This window comes from Camellia sinensis, chromosome 2 (assembly GCF_055761805.1).
Source record: "Camellia sinensis isolate YWXY chromosome 2, ASM5576180v1, whole genome shotgun sequence".
Classification (NCBI taxonomy): domain Eukaryota; kingdom Viridiplantae; phylum Streptophyta; class Magnoliopsida; order Ericales; family Theaceae; genus Camellia; species Camellia sinensis.
This window is the reverse complement of record NC_138962.1, coordinates 229439753-229465608: the sequence shown is the minus strand read 5'-3', so window position 1 is coordinate 229465608 and position 25856 is coordinate 229439753. Positions and strand designations below refer to the sequence as shown.

At 44.5% G+C, this 25856-nt stretch overlaps 1 protein-coding gene across 1 annotated transcript; it reads right to left on the bottom strand.

Annotated features, from left to right (window-relative positions):
- Nucleotides 1-10599: 10599 nt before the first annotated feature.
- On the bottom strand, nt 10600-25341 carry LOC145819471 (uncharacterized). The gene is made up of 5 exons (XM_082913472.1): nt 25299-25341; nt 15668-15852; nt 15483-15581; nt 15007-15188; nt 10600-10660 (listed from the first exon to the last, which is right to left on the bottom strand). Exons 1-5 carry the CDS (start codon nt 25339-25341, stop codon nt 10600-10602), a joined length of 570 nt encoding a protein of 189 aa, XP_082769598.1.
- Between the last annotated feature and the right edge of the window lie 515 nt (nt 25342-25856).

Sequence of the window (25856 nt, the reverse complement as noted above, 5' to 3'; positions counted from 1 at the left end):
TGTTTCCCTTTTCCGAAACACCGGGATACGTCCCTATGTTTCTTCGCCTTTTCCGAAACACCGGGATACGTCCCTATGTTTCTCCTTCTTTCCAAAACACCGGGATGCATCCCTATGTTTCTCCCTCTTTGGTTAAGAGCATTTGGAATACGTTCCAATGCTTATACCTTTCCGAAACACCGGGATACGTCCCTATGTTTCTCTCTCCTTCCGAAACACCGGGATACGTCCCTATGTTTCTCCTTCTTTCCGAAACACCGGGATATGTCTCTATGTTTCTCCCTCTTTGGTTAAGAGCATTTGGATGTTCCAATGCTTATACCTTTCCGAAACATCGGGATACGTCCCTATGTTTCTCTCTTTTTTCGAAACACCGGGATACGTCCCTATGTTTCTCCTTCGTTCCGAAACACCGGGATATGTCCCTATGTTTCTCCTTCTTTGGTTAAGAGCATTTGGAGCATGTTCCAATGCTTGTGCCACTCTTTTTCCTTTCGCCTGTAACGCATCGGAATCTTGTATGAGACCTCGGGTGTTCCCAATGGTCATTCTTGGTCTTTCTTGCGTGGTGCATAGTTGAGACTGTATAATTCTCTTACGTCCCTTCTGCATTGTAGTGTAGTTGGATTTGTGATTGATTGCTTAAACTGTTGCATTTATTGTATGTATATGCTTCGTTACAGCTTTCTTCACATGATCATAAGTTATGCTCGGCTTCTTGCATTGTCAGTTGCATTTTGCCCCTGCCTTCAGGCGCATATCTTTGTTTGAAGCTTGTATCCTTTGTCTAAGTCTTCGGCCTTGTCAAAAATGGGCCATCTCTAGGCTTTGACACTCACTCCCGTCATTGTTATGACTTTCGAGTTCTGTCAAAGAGGGGCAACTGTAGACACCCCATTTTTGACCGTCCTCAAGACTTGGACGTCACCGTTTGAACACTCGGTGATCATCCACATTTGTGTTCGTCTTGAGTTCCCGGAGGTCTTGGCTACACGTCTTGCCTTAGGACCTCTCGACTCGACTATGTTGTGTTTGGTTTTGCACCAAACACTTGTGTTTTTGCTTTGGAGGGCAGGGAATGGCTTGTTGGCCATCCCCACTCCTCACCGGCCATGGCTTGAGGCCACCGGCCGTGTCTTCTTGCCACCAGCCATTGGTGATGGCCGGTCGGCACTTGGTGTGGTTGACCGACCATTAATTGGACGATGGCCTCCTTTTTTGGCCGGTACCACATTTTTGCCTCTTGCAGGCATGGTGCATGCCAGCTGTGCCAGCTGGGATGCACAAACCCTACCCCCACATACGTGTGTGGCTGTTTTGGCCCCTTTGCACCCTTTTTGATCTAAACTTCTTCTAGAAGATTGCACCCTTTGCTTAAGCTTTTTGAGGAAGTTTGACCCTTTGTCTTAGCATCCTCAAGAAGCTTGGACCTTTGGGATAGCTTCTCTTAGAAGCTTGGTCCCTTTGTCCCGTACATTTAGCTTCTCTAAGAAGTTTCAAGCTTTTGCCTTGTCTATATAAAGAGACCTCTCTTCTCCATTTGAGAGGTTCAGCAAAACCAGACCTTATATGATATATATTTGATATATATCACTCTCTCTCTATATATATATATCTCCCTCTCTCTCTTCATTTGTATGTGTTTGAAGGCCTAAAAGTGTAGTTTGTTCTTAGTTTTGCACTAGAACACCTACTATTACACCATACTTCGACTTGGGAGCTGTTGAGAGGTTGTTCTTGGAGTTTTGAGCTGGTTTTGATCATAAGGAAGAGGCTGAGGTTGCTGCTCTTCAAGTGTTCTTCAAGGGTAACACTATTTGCTTTATATTCCCCAATCTTGCACTAGTTTTTAACCCACTTTGCATACTGTTTTAGACTTTGTGTATAACTTGAAAAAGTCTTGTATTTGCATGCTTAAGATTTTTCATTGAGGTCATTTTGTTGTTTGGGGTCGACCTCCCCCTCTTAGGCCTTGTTTGGCCCTTTTTGTGCTCTTTTTGTTAAGCTTTGAATACTATTGTGTTTTGGCCTTCTGACCACTAAAATCCAGTGGATTTTTAGTGGTGATGAAGAGGGTTTGAGGTCTTGCATAGGGAAGGGACACCCCTCTCCCTTTGTCTCACTTTTGTTTGCATTTTTGGCTCATAAGGGTAGCATGCATGCTTAGTTGCTTTTGGCTTTATTTCAGAGGTTTTTGGGTGTTATTGGGTCATATTACATCTCTGTTTTTGGTCGGATTTATGCCCCTTTGCATGCATAATATACTTGCTTTGCATTCCTCATCTTTTCCTAGAAATGCATATTGCCTTTAAGACCATCATGCATGCATGTTCTTGCCTAACTTTGTGAAGTTCTTGGTCATATTTCATCATGCTTGAGGTCTGTTAGGCACTGATTTGATCATATTTGCCATGTTTGGTATAGCCTCTTTGTATTTTGGCTTGTGAGCCTTTAGTGTGTGAGTTATGAGCATGCTTGAGTTGGGTTGTTTTAGTGATTTGGAATCATTTCTCATCCCATTTCAGTCCCTAATCCATGCTTGTATGCTTGCATTCATCATCCCTTTCATGCCTTGAAGTGTTGTTCTTTTATGCCTTGAAATAGGTCTTAATGCATGCCTCTTGGTTTGTGTCCCTTAGCTGCCATATCAGTGGGTTTTGGAGGTCCTTTTTGCATGCTAAAACTTTGTTTTGTATTGAAAATTTCATGCCATGTTTGCTTGGGGTAGGTGTTGAGTAATGCCCTCTTTTGTGCCCTTGAATGCCTTCTATCTTACACCCATCCTCTAGCATGTTTTGGCATCATTCTTCGTATGCTTTTCAGAGTTTAACATGAGTGTTTAATGTCCATGTATATCACCTTTGAGTGTTCTTGAGAGTAGCCTTCCATGCTTGGGTTTTTGGCTCATTGGTGTGCATGTTTGCATGAGCACTTGTCCATCATTTTTGGCACTTTTGGCCACTGTTTTGGGGTGTGGCTGAGGCCTCCCATTTCAGTTTAAAACCACCCTTGTATATAGTTTCATACTTAGCATGTTGCATGTTGCATGTTGCATTCCATTAGTTGCATGCTTGCATTATGTCTTATTTGCGTGTTTGCATATTGTTTAGTTAGTTGCATCACATAGTCTTGTTGCATGCTTGATATGTTCATGTTTAGCTTGCATGAATAGGTAGCATGGCATCGCATTAGGTGCATTACTTTGCATTGTACATGGCATACATCGCATTACATTTTTTTTGGTTTGGGGTGTCAAACCAAGTATGAGGATTAAGAAGTGTTCGTACTTGAAGTGACGAAACGCGTTTCAATCCTCGGTCGCCAATGCCCTTGATCTCAACATGATAGGGCATTGGCACTCATTTGTTTTGTTGTATGCATTTACATTGATTGGCAAACTTGGTGTCTTAGGCCATCATGCATTGGAATGCGTGATTGGTGGCTCGAGTACCAAGGGCCACACTCCCTTGAGTCCATAACATGATTGAGACAGTGGCCATGCACACATTTGCTTGAAAATTCCATGCCATACACTGCTTGCCCTCGGCTGCTGTCAACTACAGGATTCTGCAGGAATAAATGGCCGACCGGCCATCTCTAGTACTGACCGGCCAGCAATGTCCAGCCAATGACACGATCTTTGGTCGATAAGCCTGTTCCCATTGCCGGTGACCTTTTGTTCTGGCCGGTCGCACTCCACAGCACTCAGAAGGAAACTCAAGGCAATTCTGGAGACTTTCATAATTTTCAGAGGGGTGAGGCAATGTAAACAGAGGCAACAGTGGCATGGTACCGGGTTTTCGGGCAAGGCGGATCGAGCATGCATCATCTACGCATTCCGAGGCAGGACTGCGGCCACCTTCCTTCTGCATTTAATTCGTTAATTAATTAGAAGTTCTGTAATAATTAATTTAGTTGTATTCCTTTGGTTGTGTAATATTTATTCGGACCCTTCGAGCGAGGGCAATTGTGTAATAAGTGTGTGTGAGTGTGTGTATGTTTTCCAACCCCACTTCTTTCTTCCCTTTTATTTACTAGCTTTCGATGGTTAGTATTAGGACATATTTAAATTAGCATACCTTATGTTATGTATGCGTGTATTCATACATTTGTCTTACATGCACCGGGCTCGGCGCATCATGCTAACTGCATTGTATTTCAATTCCAAATTGAATACGTGTTATCTATTGCATTTCACATGCCATGTGTAGGATAGCCGAGCCTGTTTAGATTGCATGTTTGCATGTGTTGCATTAGCCATTTTAAACATGAACTAGGATCATGCATATGATTACTAACTAGTTTCTGTTTTGGCTTGGAGTACTCGGTAAGCGTTTATGTTTTAGCATCCTTGCATGAGTGTGAGTGTTGCCATGATAGCATGCTTACCATGAGGCTATGTGCTTACGTGCTATAACTGCCTGAATGCCTGTGGGTGAAGGTTGGGTTACTTAAATTGGAACAACGCATTGAATACGAGTTTTAAGCCCACTTGAGAGTGGCAAAATTATATTTCCCAAGCCCACTTGAGGGTGGAAAAATTCATGTCTTAGTCTACTTACGGGTAGCACCATCAAACCATTTTCAAATAAACAAACATGAGATGTTTCGTTCCAATTTAGGCGACTTAGTCTGTACTTGTTTGCTATGCACATCACATAGTAAATCTAGGCTAATAACTGGAATAAGAACGCATAATGTTTTCAAAGCTAGATATCATGGTTAGTAGAGGCCGATCTTTGATCGGGCGAGCGGGGGTGCTCATAGCTGACCTTCTCCAATCGTACCCAAGTTCCCGAGCCGAGACAACTTTGGTGATGATGGACACGTGGCCTTAGGCAAACGAGTCAGGATTTCCTAAATTTCTCCAAAAGTAAAACATTTAGGTGGCGACTCTGTATCTAGCAAAGCAATCCATGTTTGGCACTTCTTTCTAAAAAATCTGTTTTTCAAAACGATTTGCCGGATTTGGACTCTTTGGTTCAGATTAAGAACCATGACAATTTGAGTCCGAACTGTAGCAAGCCCAAATGAACAGAACGGGGATTTCCCCCTGGATGTTCGGGGACGTCTACAGTGGCAAAACCATCTTTTCTAAGCCCACCCGAGGGTAGCAAAATCTGCATTTTTAGCCTACTTGCGAGTAGCAAACCGTTTTCAAAAACAAACATGAAATGTTTTGTTCCAATTCAGGTGATCCAGTCTATACTTGTATGTTGTGTGCATCACATAGTAAATCTAGGCTAATAACCGGAATAAGAATGCATAATGTTTTCAAAACTAGATATCATGGTTAGTAGAGGCCGATCTTTGATCGGGCGAGAAGGGGTGCACACGAAGTGACCTTCCCCAATCGTACCTAAGTTCCCGAGCCGAGGCAACTTTGGTGATGACGGACAGGTGGCCTTAGGCAAACGAGTCAGGGTTTCCTAAATTCCCCAAAATAAAATATTTAGATGGCGATTCTGTATCTGGCAAAGCAGTCCATGTTTGACACTTCTTTCAAAAAAATCTGTTTTCAAAAACGATTTGCCGGATTTTGACTCTTTGATGATTCATTGGTCTTACATTGCACTCTGCGAGATTAGATATAGGACCGTGACGTTTGAGTCCTGAACTGTAGTGAGCCCAAATGAACAAAACGGGGTTCCCCTCCCCCCCGGGACGTTCGGAGACGTCTACATAGTGTTGTCTACCAAAAGTGACAGATGGACGTTGTCAGGGATGGAGAAGTGGCGTCGAAAGCCGGAGATTCGATCCGCAGAAAGGAGCTCCTTCAAATGTTTCGCCATTCTTGCCGACTCAAGGATTACGGAAAACTAAAAGCAGATAAAGAGAGGGGATCAAAAAATGTAGGAGAAAAAAACTTACAGGAGGCGAAGGAGAGATCGAGAAACAAGGGGTTGAAGAAGCCGCGGAATGCAGGAGTCTCACTGGAAGACGAGCCAGATATCTTCGAGTATTCAGAGCATACATTCGAAGAGACAAATTCAAATCACATTAAATGGAGGCAGCGTACGAAGGGACGGAAAAGCGTTATAATGACCAAGAAGCATGTACGCGTTCCGACACGCATCGGGAAGAGGAATAACCGCCAGATTTCTAACCTCCAGACTAGAAGCCAAACACGTCGACTAGCTGGTGCTAGTGGGGTGTTTGGGGGGCAATTGTGGGAGCCGAATAATTTTGGATCAACAGGGGCAGATCAATCCGATCTAGAACATAACTTCTATTCGGTATTGACCCTATCTAATTAAGGGGCCGAATAAAAGAGCCGGCATTCCTGCCAGTGAAACAAGGGCCGTGTAGAAGTACATGGCAAGGACTAGAAGTGGGCAAGACCCCGAGAGAATACTATAAATACAAGATCTTCAGTCCTAAAGAGGTATGTGAGAATTACTGTGCTTAACTTAGAATACTAGCTTCCTCGAGTGCAGATGCTAACTTGCTATAGACACCCCATTTTTGACCGTCCTCAAGACTTGGACGTCACCGTTTGAACACTCGGTGATTATCCATGTTTGTGTTCGTTTGGAGTTCCCGGAGGTCTCGGCTCGCGCGCCCCGCCTCAGGATCCCCGAACTCGACCGTTTAGTGTCTGGTTTTGCACCAAACACTTGCATCTTGCCTTTGAGAGGCAGGTTGGGGCTTGTAGACCATCCCCACCCATCACCGGCAGTGGCTAGATGCCACCGGCTGGTTTTTGCTGCCACCGGCAATTTAGTTTGCCGGTCGGCACTATTTGTTGCCGGTCAACACTTTTTTGTGCCGGTCGGCACTTTGTTTGGCCAAGATGGCATTTTTTGCCGGCCGATTGCTGTTCATCTGCTTTTGCAGATATTTTTGGACAGCTGTATAACTTTTGCTCCCCTCCATACACGTGTATGGAGGGATCTCCCTCTTGCAAAGCTTGTCTTGTAAGCTTTACAAGAGGCATATAGAGAGAAGCTCTCTCAAAGGCAAAAAGGGAGAGGCTTGGACATTTTTGAGGAGAGAAGACAGAGGAGAGCTCTGGTTTTTCCTAGGGTTAGGGTTAGATACACAACCTATCTCTCTTTTCCTCTCATTTTGCATACTAGGTGTTTTGTGCCTTACTATTGCACACAAACACCTAGTGTTTCACCTTCCTCTTGGAGCTGAGGTTCTAAAGAGTGTGTTTTGAAGTTTTTGTCTTGGATTCAAGCTCAAGGAGGCCATTGGAGCATCTTTGTTGAAGAAGGCATCAAGGGTGAGAAACTAGTCCTTTTTTCCCCCTTTTTTGCATTGATTTTCTACTAGTCTTAGAGCTGTTTTTGTGATTATTGTATAACATAAAAAAGTTCTATTTTTAAGCCCTCTTTATTGTTTATTAAGAGTGTTTTGTTGTTTGAGGGTTGTTGACCACCCTTAGGCCTCAAAAGGCCTCATTTTGAGCCATTTTGTGTTAGCTCCGGGATTTTGGTGTTGAGGTCTCTTCACCACTGAAATCTTGAGGGATTTCAGTGGTGAAGATGATGCTTTGAAGTCCCAAGAAGGAGAGGGCCACCCCCTCTCCTTGTTGTCCTTGAAAAGGACCTATTTTGGCCTCTTAAGGAAGCCTATGCTTGAGTGTGTGTTGAGCATATTTGGTTTGTTTTTCATGCTTATATGTCCATAATATAACATGATTTCAAGTTGGTTTTGGAACTCCATGCATGTTTAGCATAGTTGCCATGTAATGCCTTGTTTATGCCTTAATGTGCCTTAGGTTGTTAGCCTTTGTTGGAGCATGTTTTAGGCTTAGTCTTGTGAAGATTATGTGCTTATTTTGCCATGTTTTAGCTCTGTCCATAGTCGTTTGGGTTGATCTTTGCATGCATTATATAGCTCCTTTGTATTTGGGCTTGTTGGCCTTGAGTATGTGCATGTGTAGCATGCCATCTTTGCATTGTTTTGATGATTTGGAATCATCCTACATGCTATTTCAGTCCCATTTCCATGCTTGTTGGATTGCCTTGCATGTCTCTTTAATGCTTTGAAAGCATGTGTTGCAATGCTCCATGTTTTGGCCATGGTGTATGCCTTTGTATTTGGGCCATTTAGATGCCATCTAAGGAGTCTTTTGGCCTTGTTTTAACATGCTAAAAATCTGTTTTTAGTTGTTTAATGCATGCGATGTTTGGTCATGATAAGTGTAGTTCAATGCATTATTGATTTGCCTTGAACACTTGGACTACTCTTTGCATGTTTTGGCTTGATTTATAACTTGATTTGGCATCATTTTATAACATGATTTTAGGGCTCATGTTGCATGCTAATTAGTCCATGATCCCTCCTTTCAAGTGTGCTTGAATGTTGTTTGATTCATGCTTAAGTGTTGGTCCTTATGTGCATGTGTGTGTGCATGCCATTTAGCTCTCACTCTTTAGCACTTTTGGCTACTGTTTTAGGCCTATTTTAGAGTTGCCTAATTCATGTTTAAGTCCATCTTTGCACTCATTTGTATTGCCATATGCATGCTTGTATGCTTGCATAAGTGTTTTGCCATGCCATGTTGCATCCTTAGCTTGTATGCCTAGGTTGCATTGCATCTTGCATGCATGCCTTGTTCCTTGAATTGGTGATAGGAATTGGGCCTAATTTGTTTGATTGGTTTGCATGCATTTGAAACCAAAGTTGCATGCTTGGTTCCTTGGGCCATCATGCATGGAAATGCGTGATTGGTGGCCCGAGAACCGAGGCACATGTCCCTTTGAGTCATTACAATGATAAGAGACATGTTTGGTGCATACATGCCTTGAATTGTGCTGTCATGCCTTGTTTTGCCCTTTGTTGCTGTGAGTTGCAGGTTCTGCAGGAATACTCTGTCGACCGGCAGTGTAATGTGCCGACCGGCACAATTTTCTCTGCCGACAGACCCTATTTTGTGCCGATGGCCATACTACACTGCCGGTGGAAGTTTCATTCAGCCGGTGATGATCCCCTCTGTCCAAGGATGTAGTCCTGAGGTTTTGACAACCTTCAGAGGAGGAAAGGGAGGAAAACAGAGGCGGCTTGCGCATGGTGGCACGCTTCCCGAGGCGTTTTCCTGCTTTAATTAATTAGTTAATTTGTTAATTAATTAATTTGTAATATTTAATTAGCTTGCGTAGTTAATTAATTTGTAATATTTATTTGGTCCCTCCGAGCGAGGGCAAATCTGTAATAAGCGTGTGTGGGTGGTGTGAATGTCTTCCAATCCCCACTTCTTTCCTCCCTTTTATTTACCTGCTTATGATGGTAGATTAGGGCACATTTATTTTAGCATACCTTATGCTATGCATGCGTGCATTCATGCATTTGTTGACATGCATTAGGCTCGGAACATCATGCTAACTGCATCAGTACTTCAATTCCAAATTGAATATGTGATAATTGTGCATTTTCACATGACATGTCTAGGATTAGCCGAGCCTATCTTAGCGACATTTTGTATGCGATGCATTAGGCACTTCACATGGACTTGGATCATGCATGTTTGCTAACAAGTTCTTTGTTTTGGCACGGAGTACTATGTAAGTATTTCCGCTTTAGCATATCGCATGAGTGTGAATGTTACCATGACAGCATGCTTAACATGTGGCTAGATGCTTATGTGTTAAACTGTTTTGAATGCCTGTGGGTGAAGGTTGGGTTGTTTGAGTTGGAAAAACTCGTTGAAATCCGTGTTTTAGCCTACTTGCGAGTAGCAAATTCCAAAGCATTTTCAAACCGAACGGATATGCAATGTTTATTTCCAAATTAGGCAATCTAGTCTATACTTGTTTGATGCGCGCATAACATAGTAATTCTAGGCTAATAAATGGAATAAGAACACATAAAGTTTTTAAAAATGGATATCACGGTTAGTAGAGGCCGGTCTTCGGACCGGGCGAAAGGGGGTGCTCATAGCTGACCTTCCCCGATCGTACCCAAGCTCCCGAGCCGAGACAACTCCGGTGATGACGGACATGTGGCCTTCGGCACCGAGTCAGGGTTTCCTAGATTTCCCCATTTTAAAAATATTTAGGTGGCGACTCTGTATCTGGCAAAGCAGTCCATGTTTGGCACTACTTTTTCAAAAAAATCTGTTTTCTCAAACGATTTGCCAGATTTGGACTCTTTGGTTCAGATTAAGAACCGTGACACAAATCGAGTCCGAACTGTAGCATGAGCTCCAACGAGGGCGCTGTTACAGTTTCTGGCGACTCTGCTGGGGAGTTTTAGAGAGTTTGACTCGAACTCGTGATATCCTGTTTTGACTTCATTTATGTGTTTCTTTGCATTGCATGTGCATTGGTGCGCCTAGGAACACAGTGTTTGCCATCTGCCATTCCTGAACGGTTTGCCGGAGGCTTGTCTTGTCAAGGCATGTCCATAAGGTTGACCGGCTATGGGCTCTGACAGTATGGGAACACAAACCTCGGTTTACCGGGGCACCCTTTTTGACCATTCGACCTAGTTCATATTCGGATCCATAGTGACCATTCCAAATTAGGACAGGCTGCTTACCCGATGTTAGGTTGTTTGAAACCGCTGTGTGCGTAGTGAAACCCTAGCTCCTGACAAAATAGGACAGGGAAACTTTACCCCAACATAGGGGTGTTTTGTTCTCTTTACTTGCTATGTGCTTTTAGAGTGCTGCTCCACAGGAATGCACGTGTCAGTTTGCAAGTCAGAGTATCTAACCTGGGGACACCAGTATCAGTATCAGTTGTGAGAATCAGTTATCCGCGGGTATCAGATTCAGTATTTTGGGAACAGTGATTTTTGGGAACAGTGATCAGCAGTAGGGTACAGTTGTTTGGCTACACCCGTGATTGATCAGTTTGGGCTGAAATGCTGTCTGTTTTTCTTTCAGTTCAGAGAGTTGCAGAGTTGATACAGAACAGCCAGTGTCTCCCCTTTGCTGAGGCAAGATTTATGGCGACACAAAGTTCAGAAGAAATTGTGGTTATGACAGCCGCACCGGAGCAGGGAACCACTCCGCAGAGTGAGGCCAGCATCAGTATGTCACACCCGCCCAGGATGCCCGTTGTGCACCCGGTTTGGGCTCCCCAGTTATACCAGGCTCGTGAGCCCACCACCTTCGAATTGATGGGGATGATAGGCGATCTCCAAAGGTCTGTGGCAGACCTCGCCTATGGAATGTCGGCTTCACCGCCAGCGGCGCCGTACGCCGGGAATTTTGTACCACAGGAGCCCCCGCTACTGGGGCGGATTGTGATAGAGCTCAGCCAGCCAGAGGTGGCTTCCGGCTATAGCTACGACATGTCAGCACCAACCCAGACCCTCGATCAGGCTGAGGCCAAAGGAAAGGACAAGGCAAAGGTAGACGCCGACCCTATTGAGCAACTGCTGTGGGCAGTCGAGGCTTTGAAGGCCAGAGGGATGAACAAGCAACAAACATCTGCAATAGTGACCAAAGCTGTAGATGATGCTTTCCCCGCTCCAACCAAGGGCAGTTCAAGCCAGACAGAAAACCGGGATGGGCCCCGTCATGCCCAGACAATTCCAGTAGCTCCCACCCCTGCATTGGGAAAGGTTCAAAAAGCCAAGGCAGCGCCGGCTGATCCTTTCGCCAGCGCATCTGGCAAGAATCCTCAAAATACAAAGTACCTGCCCCGAGGGCGCAGGGTCTTTCACGACCTCCACATGCCTTTGTCTAGGGCATTGTTAATATTTGCAAAGAACGGGCATCTTAAGCCTTTGGAGCCCCGGCCACTCCCGAAGAATCTCCCCGCCACTCATGATGCTACCTTGTACTGCGCGTACCATCAACAGTCCGGTCACAGTACCGATGGATGTTCCCGCCTTCGTCATGAAGTGCAGGATTTGATTGATAACAAGGTTATCCTACCACCCACCTCAGGCAAGCCCGTCACCACTCAGTTGTTGGATTTCGAGGGCTCAGATACTGCGAGTATGTAAAGTGAACCGCCTGCGGGCAACATTTGGTACATTTTTGGATGAAGCGTCTGGCACGCATTTTTGAGCATCGGTGAAACCGAGTTTTGTAAATCTTGGCTTAGATGTCGAGTCAGTCTTTTGTTTTGAGTCTGTCTCTTTGTTTTGAGTCAGTCTTTTTTGCTTAAGGGTCTGTCTTGTTGTATCGAGTCAGTCCCCGTTGTATATAATACTAGGTGATTCTGGGGTTGTTGTCCCGAACGCCATTTTGTTATTATTTGTTTTTGTTTTGAGTCTGTTTCTGCCGAGGGGCCAGTTGCACCAACAAAGCCGATTGAAACAGCTGTTGCTATCTCAACCTTCATGCTTGCTTTCAGCATAAGTGCCAGAGAATTTGATTGGGCTGACAGTACATCTCGCCTGCTCTCCTGCGCGCCAAACTCATTGCATTAACCTAAGTTTTTCAACAAAACAAACTTTTTGAACACTGCGGTGATGAAAACGAAGAGGAAGGAATTCCTCGGGTTTTGTAAAATTTTGATCATTTTGAGAGAAAGAGAGGCGTGCTAAGTCTTTTTATGAATAAAGCCATGCTTGTCGGCATGAGTACTGAGAAGTACCCTGGCCTGATCCAGATTGGTTCCACACTATCTTCGGCACGAGCGACTTCTCGCTTCCTTAAAAACTTTCAAAAACAAATATTTTACGCGACCCTACGACGACCTGTGTGGAATCGCTCTTGAGATTGCGCAGCCTAGGATCGCTCTCAGCCTCAAGATTCAACCTATTTGTTTTCCGAGTTTGAACCCTTTCAGAATGTTCAGAAAGCTCAACGGACAAACGCCATGAAAGGCCCGTGTGGCCAGTTTTGAGGTAGCCTTCTATCAAGAAGCATCAAGGCCGAATCAGAAGGAGTAGATCTCGCCGGGAGAAGCTCGTAGAGTAACCCTGATGGATTCTCCGCAAATCAGTGCAACAGCCGTTCTCCTAGACACAGAGAGGCTTCAATTTCAAGAAACCATTTGGCATGGACTTGCTACACTTTTACCCTTTGAGAGGCTCGCTGGGCTGAAAACCCGGAAGGGCGGTCCAGGCAAAAGTTAGAGCAAGAGAAAAATACAAAAAGAAAGATTGAAAAGAAAAGAAAAAGAAAAAAAAAGAGAAAAAAGGAAAGAAGAAAAAGAAAAAAAAAAGAAAAAAAGAAAGAAGAAATAGAAAATGAAAAGAAGCTCGCAAGGTCGAAAACCCGCATTGGGCGCCTTGGCAAAAATGAGAGCCTAAAAAAGTGAAGGTTAAAATACCCGAGTGGACCTTAACCGGAACTACGTAAGGCTTGATTCCCATGTTTGGGATACGTAGGCAACTTCATCATGAAGTCCAGCCCCCAACGCTTTCATAGCGTCTCAGTCCATGCAATGGTTTCGATTTCATCCCAAGGTCCAGTTGCCAACACCTTCCAAGGTGACTGTGTCCATATATTTGTTGTGACCGTCTTCGTCATCGCTGTGTCCAAGAGATCAACCACCGCCAATGAAGACTGTCTGCGGATTGCTGCGGCACCATCCCAAACAAGGGGCAACTTTCCGTTGCCACCACCCGCCGCAAGCCGCCATTCAAACTAGGGGCAACTTTCCGTTGCCTCCCACCCTCCTTCAAACCAGGGGCAATTTTCCATTGCCTCCGATCCGAGGTTGCGCATCTCGAAGGGTAAGTTCCATGCTCATTGAGCATTGGCTGTTTGAAAAATAGTTTTTGAAAATTTTTACTGAGGTTGACTATTTTCTCGAAAACTATCTCATTTTCCAAAACTGGACCATTGTCTTGGACCCCAAAAGGAAAATTTTCAGTACTTGCAGCCTAACTTGCATGATTTCAAATCAAAAATCGAACAAGTACGTTAATCCGACTCTCGCTTTGATCAAAACCGTTTTAGTAGAAAGCAAAAACGAAAGAATGGTTAAAATGATGAACTAGGGGCACAGTTGAGTCAGGCATTCTGTCTTTCCCCCGTCATCAACGTACTTGCCAGAAGAGCACTCTGCCTGCCGGAAGAATAGCTGTGAGCTAACGGCATCGGGCGTGAACCCGCAACTTCCTATTTATCCATCAGTCACCCCGGGGAGGGATGAAAAATGAGAGATTGAAGAATAGAGAGGTGTAAGTTGAGAGAAAAGAGAGGAAAAGGGTTTTGAGAGAAAATCCGAGCTTGAGAGTCGAGTGATGTGAGGATCACAAATGAGAAAGGGTGGGAAACAATACCCAGATTGAACTGGCTCCTCGTGGTCCGAGGTCCCCCATCTTCGTTTACGCGTCTGTGTGTCGTGTCTCTTTCATTTGACGGTCTCGTCTTTTGTTTTGAGTCTCTCCCGAGCGTGTCTCGTTGTGTTTAGGTCGTGTACCTCTTTGTTTAAATCCTCCCCGCTGTGTTCAGTGGTAGGCTCGATATCCCGGTTTGAAAAACCCTCATTTGATTTCAAAAATCATTTATGCTCAGGATGCCGTGCCATTCTCTACATTCGAGCGTATTTCGACTCCAACCGGTTCCGTCTTTGAGCTCCGTCTTGTCAGATTGGGCCGTTTGTTCAGAGTTTGCTGTGTGTAGAATGAACCGAATGCTGTGTTTTGGGCTGTATGCAGATCAATCCCCAACAAAGTAAGGGCTGTGTGTTCAAGAATCAGGCAGTGGGTTGCTTGGGTGTATTTTGTTGTTGGCTGTTCAAGTTATCTGATTATTACAGTGCAAGTGTTCAATTTTCAAACAACCAATCAGTTCCGTTTACATTGAGGTGTAACATGATGAGATGCGATGCAATGCATGAAATGTGTAAATGTAAACACTTTTTTTTCAGATAAAAAGTCTGTTTCATTTACTTAGCTTTTCAAATATACAAGTTTTGAGGAAAACAAAAATCTGCCTGCGGCAGTACAAGGTTATCTATCTACCAACAAAAAGAAAAGTACAAGAAAGAAAGAAAAGATAGCAAAAATCTGCATCTATGTCCAGCGACTCCGAAGGGCCGTCAGTCTGTCCTGGTCCTCTTCCTGGACGAGGGTCCAGGGGCATCATCAGCGTCGTCGTCAGAGCCCGAGCTAGAATCGCCTCCGGTCTCCTCCTCCGATGACCCTGCCTCCGCCCCTGACTCGTCGTCGTCGTCGTCGTCCGGGGCTAGAGCTCGCGAGCTGCTCCCGACGTGAGTACGCCCACCCCTAGTGCGGGGAAATATCCTGCCCTCCTCGTCTCTCCCCCGAGCAGGGACAGCAGGTCTAGCTGGAGCACCTCCTGCCATGGGAATCTGGAAAGGAGGCTGAAAAAGTACACAAAAGTGAAATGCATCAGCATACTGTAGACAGTTTATCAGTGCAGAATGCAATGTTGAATGCAGTGTATGAATGCCGTGGGCAGTTTATCAGTGCAGAATGCAGTGTGTGAATACAGTGTATGAATGCCGTGAGCAGTTTATCAGTACAGAGTACAGTGTAGAATGCAGTGTATGCAGTGTGTCAGATGCTGCGAGATCAGTATGTCGGGTGTTGTGCCGTGTATCAGATTATACAAAGCAGTGTATGAATGGTTTGAGGCCAGTGTCAGAAGGACATACCGGTATGCTGTAGACAGCCAGGAGGTCAAATGTCCGCTGGAGCATCCCCATCATCGAGGCATTCATCGCCAACGACTGACGGGTGTACTCAGAAGAAGCCTGCAAAGGTATCAGATGCATTAGTATTCTGTGGAATATCAAGTAAACTGAAATGAAATAACTGTACGAAGTGCAGTGATACATACCGGCGGAAGGTCGGGGACGTCAATGAACTCATGACCAGCCGGTGGAGGGGCGAAGGGAATCTGATAGGTCGACCCACCCTGCCCCTGGAAAGTCAGTACAGCAGGCAGGGCAGGCCAGCCAGCTCCTCGTCCTCCCCGCGCTCCACCCCTACCACGGACCCGGGCCCTCCTCGAAGATCCAGCCCCTGCTCCCGCTCCGGCCCCAGACGCCGATGCTACAGGCCTGGCCCCCTCTACTCGACGACCGCTCAAGGGACGCATCAGGTACGTCCGCACGTACTCCTGATAGTCGCCGGTGCCTCGGAAGCCGGCCTCCTCCCAGCCGATGGAGTAATCATCCAGCTGCTCAGGGGTCAGCCCCTCGGTCTCCCTCATCTCTGCAGGAGGGTGAACCGGGACTATCTGCTCAGGTAACCCGCGGGTCTGGCGTAGAAAACGCTCCCCCAGGTACCAAGCCCGACAGACAGGGCCCTCAAGCAAGATCCGGAAACGCGAGGTCTCCTCAGCACCAGGGAACCGACCCCGCATAGCCGACGGCAGCGAAGCCCATGGCCGCCATGTGATCTGAAAGTAACAGACAGTTTGTTATCTACTGTTATTGAAACATGCAGTGGGAAAGCAAAGCTAAATGAACTGAAAGTAAAGCATACCTCGGCCGGGGTAATGGTATCGAAGTATCGGCGGAAGAAGCCGAATGTCTCCCGTGGTCGCCGGGTCGAACGGGCGCTCGCTCAGTGGTAAGAGCTCGACCCCGGGATCCATCTCGTGGTCCGGGGGAGTCCCGACACGTGGAATGTCGTCCGCCATGTAGAGAATAGTGTGAAAATGGCCGGAAAAGGGAAAATCGAGCCGGAATACGAAGAGTCAACTGAAAAGTCAACTCCCGAGAGGGTCGGAAATGGCCGGGGAGGCCGGAATGTGAAGAGGCACGGAAATGAAGAGGAAAGTGAGGGGAACAAACCCCGAGAAGGCGAGAACGCCGAACGAGGCACCGAAACGAGAATGTGATCGGTGAAAAATGTCCGAAACGCGAAGAGGATCGCGAATCCGACGACGAAACGAGCGTAGAACGCGAAGAAATGGACAAAAAATAAGAGAGAAGCACTCTAGAGAGAGAGGGCAAGAATTTTCGGCGGTGGAAAAGTGAAGAATAGGGTTTTCAAGCCCTATTTTATAATGCCCGAAGTGAAAAGACAGAACTGCCCCGATTCAGCAACTGTTTGCCGGTCGGCAATGTTTTGTGCCGGCCGGCACTTTTTTGTGCCGATAGAATTGTTTTTGTGCCGATGGCCAGCCGATGGCCTCCCCTTTCTGCCGGTGGGGTTCCCACAGCCTTGTTTAGGCCATTTGAATTGTTTTGGGTCTTCATAGCTCAAGAAAGTGCAAGAAAGTGCATCTCCGACGCTCAACCGACCTCCGTTTTGACCGCAGGCCGTGTCTCCAGTGCGTGGCACTCGAATTCATGCAAGGTGTATCCTTTTTGTATCCTTTTGAATTCAAAAGTTACCCCATGTGTGTTGCACAAATTCATCACACTACTTCGGTGCATTACATCGCGCTGTCGTGCGTCACACATTTGCGTTGTTATGCGCGTGTTACATGCGTTGCAACACGCACCCCTTTGCATTGTCGTGCACATCTCCCATGCATCATCATTGCATTTCCATTCCATGCATTGTCATGCATTTCGGAATACTTGCGTTGTTGCGCATTTAAGCCCATTTACACTCCGTGTGGCATGCACGTCACACTTGGCATCGCACTGTTTTGTGCATCACATTTTCTTCGCGCTATTTTGCGCATCGCACTATTTTGTGCATTGCATTTGTTCGCGCTATCTTGCGCACCTCAATTGCACTTGTTAGTGCATTGCATTTGTTCGCGCTATCTTGCGCACCTTACTTGCACTTGTTAGTGCATTGTATTTTGTTCGCGCTGTTCTGCGCATCGCACTGTTTTGTGCATTGAATTGTTCGTGTTGTTCTGCGCATTGCACTGTTTTGTGCATTTCAAATTTTGCGCTGTTCTGCGCATCGCACTGTTTTGTGCATTGAATTGTTCGCGCTGTTCTGCGCATCGCACTGTTTTGTGCATTGTATTGTTCGCGCTGTTCTGCGCATCGCACTGTTTTGTGCATTGTATTGTTCGCGTTGTTCTGCGCATCGCACTGTTTTGTGCATTGTATTGTTCGCGCTGTTCTGCGCATTGCACTGTTTTGTGCATTTCAATTTCGCGCTGTTTTGCGCATCTCATTGCATTTTGCATGCATTCCATCGCACTGTCCTGTGCACTCGCGTTGCCTAACGCATTGCGCTATTTTGCGCATCATGCCGTCGTGCAAATACCCCCGTGGTCTGGCGAGACCTTAAACACGCACGGTCTGGCGAGACCTTAAACACGCACGGTCTAGGAGACCTTAAATCCTTTGGAGGTGCGAAACCTTCAGCGCATTGTCATGCGTCTTGTAAATACCCCAGTGGTCTGGCGAGACCTTAAACACGCACGGTCTGGCGAGACCTTAAACACGCACGGTCTAGGAGACCTTAAATCCTTTGGAGGTGCGAAACCTTCAGCGCATTGTCATGCGTCTTGTAAATACCCCAGTGGTCTGGCGAGACCTTAAACACGCACGGTCTGGCGAGACCTTAAACACGCACGGTCTAGGAGACCTTAAATCCTTTGGAGGTGCGAAACCTTCAGCGCATTGTCACGCGTCTTGTAAATACCCCCGTGGTCTGGCGAGACCTTAAACACGCACGGTCTGGCGAGACCTTAAACACGCACGGTCTAGGAGACCTTAAATCCTTTGGAGGTGCGAAACCTTCAGCGCATTGTCACGCGTCTTGTAAATACCCCCGTGGTCTGGCGAGACCTTAAACACGCATGGTCTGGCGTGACCTTAAACACGTACGGTCTAGGAGACCTTAAATGCTTGGAAGGTGCAAGACCTTTATTGCATTGGTGTGCACACTATTGCTTTGTACATATCTTAAGTCGCGTGTTGTCGCGCATTTCATGCAACATGCATCACTTGCATCATTTGCATTTCAAAAAAAAAACAAAAAAAAAATGTGCATTGTCATGCATACATTTTGCATCCCGGTCTAGGAGACCTTAAATGCTCTGAAGGTGCAATTCCTTCGGTGTTTGTCGTGCCCGAACGACTTTTCGGTGGTCTGGTAAAGCCACCTGCCTGTGCTTGCGATGAGTTCCTAGAAGACCAACTGGGACGGTGGAAACTAGAGTTCGAACGGCTTATGCCTAGAACGCAAAGGTTCGGGAGTTCCGAGACTAAAGTCTGGTTTAAATACCCAGAGGTTTACCCTCGGCTTGAAATCTGTATGGAAGCCCCATAGGTTGAGACGGCATGTCTACGCCTCAGTTCTGGATACTGAACCAACCTAGTATATCACCCTGTTGGTAAGATAGGGAAAGTTGCAATCATAGTCATTGCATCATAGTGCATTGTCATGCACTTGCATTGTAGTTTGCATGCATTCATTGCATCGCCTTCCATCTATGGCTTGCGCCTTTCCAGGTTGAGCTTGGTCCGGTATGTGCCCTTACATTTCATGTTAAAACACAGTTCTGTATGTGTATCGCGCCGATTCCACGTTGATATGTTGGTTGAGGGTTGCGGCACCTTTTCTGTGTTACACATGGCTCGTACGTGTGCATGCCTTTCCTAGGCAAGATTTGGTTTGGCTTGCGTGCCATATCCATTGTATCCATATCCATTCCATTGCATATTTGTAGATATTGCATTGTAGATTGCATGCATTCATTGCATCACCTTCCGCCTATGGCTTGCGCCTTTCCAGGTTGAGCTTGGTCCGGTATGTGCCCTTACTTTTCATGTTAAAACACAGTTCTGTATGTGTATCGCGCCGATTCCACGTTGATATGTTGGTTGAGGGTTGCGGCACCTTTTCTGTGTTACACATGGCTTGTATGTATGCATGCCTTTCCTAGGCAAGATTTGGTTTGGCCTGCGTGCCATATCTATCCATTACATTGTAGTGTAATTTTTGCATCCGGCATTAGGATCGTAGTCCTTTCTCCAGCGGGATGTCTCCCCACTTATGTCAATTCCACCCAATACTTGTTCTTGCGTCTGTCTACAATACTCATAGTTCAGTTGACCGTTCTATGGTAGACAGACTTGTTACCTCCATCAATCTATTTGACATAGGTGTGGTTTCGAACCATTCGTGATTGGATCACGATTCAAATGCTTTGCATATAGCTTGCATTGTTTCAAATACATTGCATCTTCATTTGCATTGTTTATACATTGTTTTGTATATATTGCATATCGTCTTGCATCCATTTTGCATTGTCATGCATGTTGCTAACCATATTGTACCTGTTAAGTTTGTTTTCTTTTCAGGCACGATATTGTATGTACGGTTCATTTGAAGCTGGTGCAACCAGATGAGCCGCACAGGTATTGTATCTCCCGAGTGAGACGTATTGAGAATTCCATAATTCTCTTACATCCTTTCTGCATTGTAGTGTAGTTTGGTATGCTAGCTTAAAATTGTCGCATGTTTGCTTCATTACAGCTTTCTTTGCATGATCATAAGTTATGCTCGGCTCTGTGCATTGTCTTGCATTTTGCCCCTGCCTCCGGGCGCATACCTTGTTTGTCTTGCATGTTTGTCTAAGTCTTCGGCCTTGTCAAAAATGGGTCGTCTCTGGGCTTTGACATTCACTCCCGTCATTGTTATGACTTCCGAGTTCTGTCAAAGAGGGGCAACTGTAGACACCCCATTTTTGACCGTCCTCAAGACTTGGACGTCACTGTTTGAACACTCGGTGATTATCCATGTTTGTGTTCGTTTGGAGTTCCCGGAGGTCTCGGCTCGCGCGCCCCGCCTCAGGATCCCCGAACTCGACCGTTTAGTGTCTGGTTTTGCACCAAACACTTGCATCTTGCCTTTGAGAGGCAGGTTGGGGCTTGTAGACCATCCCCACCCATCACCGGCAGTGGCTAGATGCCACCGGCTGGTTTTTGCTGCCACCGGCAATTTAGTTTGCCGGTCGGCACTATTTGTTGCCGGTCAGCACTTTTTTGTGCCGGTCGGCACTTTGTTTGGCCAAGATGGCATTTTTTGCCGGCCGATTGCTGTTCATCTGCTTTTGCAGATATTTTTGGACAGCTGTATAACTTTTGCTCCCCTCCATACACGTGTATGGAGGGATCTCCCTCTTGCAAAGCTTGTCTTGTAAGCTTTACAAGAGGCATATAGAGAGAAGCTCTCTCAAAGGCAAAAAGGGAGAGGCTTGGACATTTTTGAGGAGAGAAGACAGAGGAGAGCTCTGGTTTTTCCTAGGGTTAGGGTTAGATACACAACCTATCTCTCTTTTCCTCTCATTTTGCATACTAGGTGTTTTGTGCCTTACTATTGCACACAAACACCTAGTGTTTCACCTTCCTCTTGGAGCTGAGGTTCTAAAGAGTGTGTTTTGAAGTTTTTGTCTTGGATTCAAGCTCAAGGAGGCCATTGGAGCATCTTTGTTGAAGAAGGCATCAAGGGTGAGAAACTAGTCCTTTTTTCCCCCTTTTTTGCATTGATTTTCTACTAGTCTTAGAGCTGTTTTTGTGATTATTGTATAACATAAAAAAGTTCTATTTTTAAGCCCTCTTTATTGTTTATTAAGAGTGTTTTGTTGTTTGAGGGTTGTTGACCACCCTTAGGCCTCAAAAGGCCTCATTTTGAGCCATTTTGTGTTAGCTCCGGGATTTTGGTGTTGAGGTCTCTTCACCACTGAAATCTTGAGGGATTTCAGTGGTGAAGATGATGCTTTGAAGTCCCAAGAAGGAGAGGGCCACCCCCTCTCCTTGTTGTCCTTGAAAAGGACCTATTTTGGCCTCTTAAGGAAGCCTATGCTTGAGTGTGTGTTGAGCATATTTGGTTTGTTTTTCATGCTTATATGTCCATAATATAACATGATTTCAAGTTGGTTTTGGAACTCCATGCATGTTTAGCATAGTTGCCATGTAATGCCTTGTTTATGCCTTAATGTGCCTTAGGTTGTTAGCCTTTGTTGGAGCATGTTTTAGGCTTAGTCTTGTGAAGATTATGTGCTTATTTTGCCATGTTTTAGCTCTGTCCATAGTCGTTTGGGTTGATCTTTGCATGCATTATATAGCTCCTTTGTATTTGGGCTTGTTGGCCTTGAGTATGTGCATGTGTAGCATGCCATCTTTGCATTGTTTTGATGATTTGGAATCATCCTACATGCTATTTCAGTCCCATTTCCATGCTTGTTGGATTGCCTTGCATGTCTCTTTAATGCTTTGAAAGCATGTGTTGCAATGCTCCATGTTTTGGCCATGGTGTATGCCTTTGTATTTGGGCCATTTAGATGCCATCTAAGGAGTCTTTTGGCCTTGTTTTAACATGCTAAAAATCTGTTTTTAGTTGTTTAATGCATGCCATGTTTGGTCATGATAAGTGTAGTTCAATGCATTATTGATTTGCCTTGAACACTTGGACTACTCTTTGCATGTTTTGGCTTGATTTATAACTTGATTTGGCATCATTTTATAACATGATTTTAGGGCTCATGTTGCATGCTAATTAGTCCATGATCCCTCCTTTCAAGTGTGCTTGAATGTTGTTTGATTCATGCTTAAGTGTTGGTCCTTATGTGCATGTGTGTGTGCCTGCCATTTAGCTCTCACTCTTTAGCACTTTTGGCTACTGTTTTAGGCCTATTTTAGAGTTGCCTAATTCATGTTTAAGTCCATCTTTGCACTCATTTGTATTGCCATATGCATGCTTGTATGCTTGCATAAGTGTTTTGCCATGCCATGTTGCATCCTTAGCTTGTATGCCTAGGTTGCATTGCATCTTGCATGCATGCCTTGTTTCTTGAATTGGTGATAGGAATTGGGCCTAATTTGTTTGATTGGTTTGCATGCATTTGAAACCAAAGTTGCATGCTTGGTTCCTTGGGCCATCATGCATGGAAATGCGTGATTGGTGGCCCGAGAACCGAGGCACATGTCCCTTTGAGTCATTACAATGATAAGAGACATGTTTGGTGCATACATGCCTTGAATTGTGCTGTCATGCCTTGTTTTGCCCTTTGTTGCTGTGAGTTGCAGGTTCTGCAGGAATACTCTGTCGACCGGCAGTGTAATGTGCCGACCGGCACAATTTTCTCTGCCGACAGACCCTATTTTGTGCCGATGGCCATACTACACTGCCGGTGGAAGTTTCATTCAGCCGGTGATGATCCCCTCTGTCCAAGGATGTAGTCCTGAGGTTTTGACAACCTTCAGAGGAGGAAAGGGAGGAAAACAGAGGCGGCTTGCGCATGGTGGCACGCTTCCCGAGGCGTTTTCCTGCTTTAATTAATTAGTTAATTTGTTAATTAATTAATTTGTAATATTTAATTAGCTTGCGTAGTTAATTAATTTGTAATATTTATTTGGTCCCTCCGAGCGAGGGCAAATCTGTAATAAGCGTGTGTGGGTGGTGTGAATGTCTTCCAATCCCCACTTCTTTCCTCCCTTTTATTTACCTGCTTATGATGGTAGATTAGGGCACATTTATTTTAGCATACCTTATGCTATGCATGCGTGCATTCATGCATTTGTTGACATGCATTAGGCTCGGAACATCATGCTAACTGCATCAGTACTTCAATTCCAAATTGAATATGTGATAATTGTGCATTTTCACATGACATGTCTAGGATTAGCCGAGCCTATCTTAGCGACATTTTGTATGCGATGCATTAGGCACTTCACATGGACTTGGATCATGCATGTTTGCTAACAAGTTCTTTGTTTTGGCACGGAGTACTATGTAAGTATTTCCGCTTTAGCATATCGCATGAGTGTGAATGTTACCATGACAGCATGCTTAACATGTGGCTAGATGCTTATGTGTTAAACTGTTTTGAATGCCTGTGGGTGAAGGTTGGGTTGTTTGAGTTGGAAAAACTCGTTGAAATCCGTGTTTTAGCCTACTTGCGAGTAGCAAATTCCAAAGCATTTTCAAACCGAACGGATATGCAATGTTTATTTCCAAATTAGGCAATCTAGTCTATACTTGTTTGCTGCGCGCATAACATAGTAATTCTAGGCTAATAAATGGAATAAGAACACATAAAGTTTTTAAAAATGGATATCACGGTTAGTAGAGGCCGGTCTTCGGACCGGGCGAAAGGGGGTGCTCATAGCTGACCTTCCCCGATCGTACCCAAGCTCCCGAGCCGAGACAACTCCGGTGATGACGGACATGTGGCCTTCGGCACCGAGTCAGGGTTTCCTAGATTTCCCCATTTTAAAAATATTTAGGTGGCGACTCTGTATCTGGCAAAGCAGTCCATGTTTGGCACTACTTTTTCAAAAAAATCTGTTTTCTCAAACGATTTGCCAGATTTGGACTCTTTGGTTCAGATTAAGAACCGTGACACAAATCGAGTCCGAACTGTAGCACGAGCTCCAACGAGGGCGCTGTTACACTTGCCCGTCAGAGTGCTAATTCCGGCACCCCCGACCGGAGTGTTTATTCTCTTTCAGGTGACCAGAAGAGGATCACAAGCGTTCCCCAGGATCGGAAGAGTATTTCCAAACCACTTCCCCACAGCTAGTATGCTCTGTTTTAAAATTATAGTAAAATTTTAATCTAATTTTCTAGTCAATATGTAAGTTATCTTTTGTTTGCTGACTCTATTTTAAATTAATTGTAAAATTTTACTACGTTAACTTATCATTGCATTGTTTTAATAATTTTTTGAGTAAGTTAGAAATACATTCTCCGGGATTTGCTTAAAATACAAATTACCTCCTATAGTTCTAGAAATTACATTATGTCCTGAATTTTCTAATTTCATAATAAATGGCCAATTTTATTAATAAATCATTAATTCAATTAACAGTTTTAATTATGTTAGAAATTTATTTTAATTAATAATTCAGGTAAATTTTTTATTATATAGGAGAGCAATAAGGAATTTCATTTTTTTATTAATTATATTAAATAAAAAATTATAACTAGGGGTTATTTGTAATTTTTCAAATTATAGAGACAATCTGTATTTTAAGCAAATCCCAGCGATTGTATTTGTAATTTACTCTAAATTTTTTATTCAATATTTCTATATATGACAGTAACAATTATAGTAACTATATTGCTTGGTGATAATGATAGTATTTCACTATTTAAATACTAAAATTTTACAATAAAATTTAATGTGAATTAAAGTAAAAATTTTAGTATGAAATAAAATAAAATTTTATTATTGACATTCATTGTGACATTAAAAATTTTAATTTTTTTTAAAAAGAATTTTATAGTCAACATATGGATCATGTTTAATATATCTTGATGAGAGAATTCTAAAAATATCAATTTTATTAAAAATTGATACATAGATAAAAAGTTGTATCATTTTAAAGTTTGAAATATGAAACTAGTCACTATAGATATTTTAATAATAGTAGTGCGTATTGGCTGAGAAATTCTGTTTGCACGCCAACAAAACTCTCAGTACACACCATTTTCATAGTTTTTTTTATTACACTTATATTCCTTTATCCACAATTTTGGACATAATTCTAAACCTTAAACTTAATACTTATCTTTCTTCATAGGGTACCACCACCTACCTCCAGCTTTCACTGCTTGCTTACCATCTCTGGCCATCGCCATTGGTATCCACCACCACGACCTTCCTTGTTAGCCACTATCGCCACCCCCACTACCTCCTTACCTCGATGTCCCACCTTCTCTCACCTTTGTTATCACTGCCCTTACAACCACTCCCTCACCGGTGAGCCCTTTTCCCGCTACAAATCGCTCATCATTTCCCTTCTAACAATTTCTCACCATTGCAAATAGCCTACACTCGTTATCGCAAAAGCCTCGTCTTCCATTGGGAACACCCTACTCCCCATCTCCACCATCGCGGCCTAGCCCACATTGCGATTCAACCCCCACCATCCTCCTCCATTGCTCGCACGCGTGTAAGAAAGAGAAAGAGAAAGAGAAAGAAAGACAGAGACAGAGACAGAGAGAACCCTAGAGGCATTGGGAAGACAATCGTAGTGACGAGAGGAGAGGGAGGCTAGCATCGATGAGGAGGTAAGGCGATTGGAGAGGGAGTGGCGGTGATGGTTAGGGTTAGAGAGAGTTGAAGAAGATATAAGGTAATATAGGATTTTTTT

What these genes read in the sequence shown, in the direction of transcription:
- LOC145819471 (XM_082913472.1), bottom strand. Translation starts at nt 25,341, where the DNA reads ATGGCGATGGCCAGAGATGGTAAGCAAGCAGTGAAAGCTGGAG. An exon ending in ACGTCCCCGACCTTCCGCCG is followed by an intron (nt 15,582 to 15,667) that starts GTATGTATCACT and finishes ATACCTTTGCAG; the next exon opens with GCTTCTTCTGAGTACACCCG. An exon ending in GAGTCAGGGGCGGAGGCAGG is followed by an intron (nt 10,661 to 15,006) that starts GTCATCGGAGGA and finishes TCCCCAGGTTAG; the next exon opens with ATACTCTGACTTGCAAACTG.